This window comes from Etheostoma spectabile, chromosome 23 (genome assembly GCF_008692095.1).
Source record: "Etheostoma spectabile isolate EspeVRDwgs_2016 chromosome 23, UIUC_Espe_1.0, whole genome shotgun sequence".
In the NCBI taxonomy this organism is placed as follows: Eukaryota; Metazoa; Chordata; class Actinopteri; order Perciformes; family Percidae; genus Etheostoma; species Etheostoma spectabile.
The window spans coordinates 17,705,251-17,707,927 of NC_045755.1; the positions used below are offsets into that span (position 1 = coordinate 17,705,251).

At 37.0% G+C, this 2,677-nt stretch overlaps 1 protein-coding gene across 1 annotated transcript in view; it reads right to left on the bottom strand.

Moving 5' to 3' along the window:
* dclre1c (DNA cross-link repair 1C, PSO2 homolog (S. cerevisiae)) overlaps nucleotides 1–2,677 on the bottom strand; it is a 13,077-nt gene that overhangs the window by 8,699 nt on the left and 1,701 nt on the right. The window contains exons 3-5 of the mRNA XM_032505628.1: nucleotides 1,549–1,633; nucleotides 1,122–1,181; nucleotides 935–990 (exon numbers count right to left, since the gene is read on the bottom strand). Of these exons, the coding sequence (XP_032361519.1) occupies nucleotides 935–990; nucleotides 1,122–1,181; nucleotides 1,549–1,633 (201 nt within the window). The remainder of the gene's footprint in view (nucleotides 1–934; nucleotides 991–1,121; nucleotides 1,182–1,548; nucleotides 1,634–2,677) is intronic.

A 2,677-nucleotide genomic window follows, 5' to 3' on the forward strand; every position in this document is an offset into this window, starting at 1 on the left:
CTTTCCTTAGTATGTGCCATTTCTGAGTCTGTAGCCTTTGAGGAGGAGGCAAAGCAGAGAAAGGTGAGGTAACCTTGTTCCTTATAACCTCATAAGGGGCAAGATTCTAGATCGGCCCATCTGAGCTTTAATTTGTTCAAAGGCAGAGCAGGATACCCAGGGCTCGTTTACAACTATCGCCATTTTTAGCCACTGGGGCACCATAAGCAGGCTGGGGGAACGCATATTAATGTTAAAAAAACTCATTATTATTATAATCCGGTTTGATATAACTGACAGATGATAGATACATAGACACCGGTAGGTGATAGCGGGAAAAGAAAAAGAAAAAAAGTAATGAGTATACAGTTTGTTTATGTATGTGTGTCTGAATGTGTATATGAGCTGGTAAGTAGGTATTTCTATGAATGTATTTATAAGTATAAATGTATAAATAAGTGACGAGTTAAATTGTTTGTAAATAACTAAAGTAGAGAAGTAGAAAAAGGGGGTAAGACCAGAAAAGTTTTTTTTTTTACTTCTTCCTACTCCTTTTTGAACATGGAAATCCTTATTTGAATCATTTACAACAATTTTGAAAGATATGTTTGCGTTTGGTTAGCATTTTGTTTTGTTGGTTTTCTTGCATGTACTGAAATGTTATTTATTATTTTTATTTATTTTTAACATGTTCAAAATAAACTTAATCAAAAAACTAAAAAAATTTCAAATCAACTCTAGGTGAAATTAAATAAGCTCAAGTGCATCATAAAAAATAAAAAACTAGCAGAGGCCTGAGGGGGGAAATCAAGCATTGGACATAGAAGAACATGTTGTATTCTGTTACTGTTTGAGCGGTTCTCTTCCTTGCATGTTGTGGCATAACATAATAAATTTACATAATAAATAAACAGCACATAGAAAATTAGAAGAGTTTAAGAATGGTTTAACTTGCATAACAGAGCCGGGACAGTGGCCTGCAGGAAGCAACGTGACCACAAGCTCTTCTTTCTGTCAAGCAACACCAGACAAGATGGTCAGATAAAATCAGTTAGAAGGTCACGTACAATTATGATGATAACTGATGAGCTAAATCTACATGTCTGACTGGACTGACTATTACACCACTCCTCAGTTTATACCTCCCCAGATGCCTCGTCAACCAGAGAAATCTGAGTTGGGCTCTCGACCTCTAAAGGAACCTAAAACAGATGATTCAGCATGAGAGAAAGACAAACTGACCGAAATCCATGGAAGAAGAGAGAAAACTGCTAATTCCACTAAAACACAAAAATGCTAAATAACCTTACGATATGATGGTTTTGTGTAAAAGCCAAAAATAACTGTCAAACACACAGGACCACTAAAGTAAAAAAAAAAAAAAACTCTGGCAGTGTAAAGCCATGATATTTAACAGTGTACAAATATCCAAAGGTTTTGTGTAAGTAAGCAGAAATATATACTCTAAGTTGACTTTGATGGTGGTATCCACTGTTACTCAGTAGTAGATAATACTCCTAATAATCACTAGCATGCACTAAGAAAACGGCAGTGATAAAGGGCACTTACAATGTATTCCTCCCAGAAAGCGTACTTGGGATTGCTCAGCAGAAGTTCTTTGGTCACGAAGGAGCAGTAAAGCCTGACTGTACGACTGGAACCAAAAGAGAATACAGTAAAACAACAAATTACAAATGTTGAGTCCTCAGTTTAGTTCATGTGAGCTGAGTTATGTGTCCTAATAATCTGTGGTCTTTATTTGTTCTGGTTTTAGAGCCCGTTTATAGCTCTCATGAAATTACTGACTTTCCTAGGAGATGGTAGTTGCTTATTGGAATCTTTGTTGGGGAGAGCAATTCGGGGTTCAATTTGGGATCCTTACGGACCAAAGTATGGAGTGTGGACTGGTAGCTGGAGAGATGCCAGTTCACCTCCTGGGAACTGTCAAAGTGCTCTTAAGCAGGGCATTAAACCCCCCCTCAACCACTCAGGGCCCCTGTTCAGCAGTTGCAGCCCACTCACTCTGATTAGTGCATGTATAGGACCTGACCATGTGTGTGTATTTCAGGCCTGTGTGTAGTGTGTAATACCAACAAAGTGTAAATTGTAATTTCCCAATAGGGGATTAAGAGTATAAATAAACTCTGTTATAGTAACAACCATCAGTATATTATGTTCATCGTACATTTCTTCAAAAATTCTATTTATAGTAGTATCCACCCTGTAGTACATGTCCAGCTGTAAATCTTGCTCACAATACTTGTTATCTATATATTATATTCATAGGACAAATCTATCTGTAAAATTCTGTTTATAATAGTATTCATTTCTATATTTATTCAGTACATATCCATGTCTTGCACTTATGAAACCATTGTATATCCTGCACTTACTGCTATTGCACTTCTGGTTAGACCTAAACTGCATTTCGTTGCCTTGTACCTGTACCTGTGTAATGACAATAAAGTTGAATCTAATCTAATCTAAAGAGTTTAAATAAAAATAAAAAATAAATTCAGGATACGCTTCAACAAGGTACAGATCTATTTTACTGTACAGAGGAGGGAATATAATTGCATCACCATCCTTGCTTGACCAGACAAGTGTACAGTGTAGCTAGTTAGGGACGTTTGGGGTGAACCAATCATTTTGCTGGGGCTGGAGCTAAATCCTGCTCCGGTCTCAGGGGTCAGTCAAT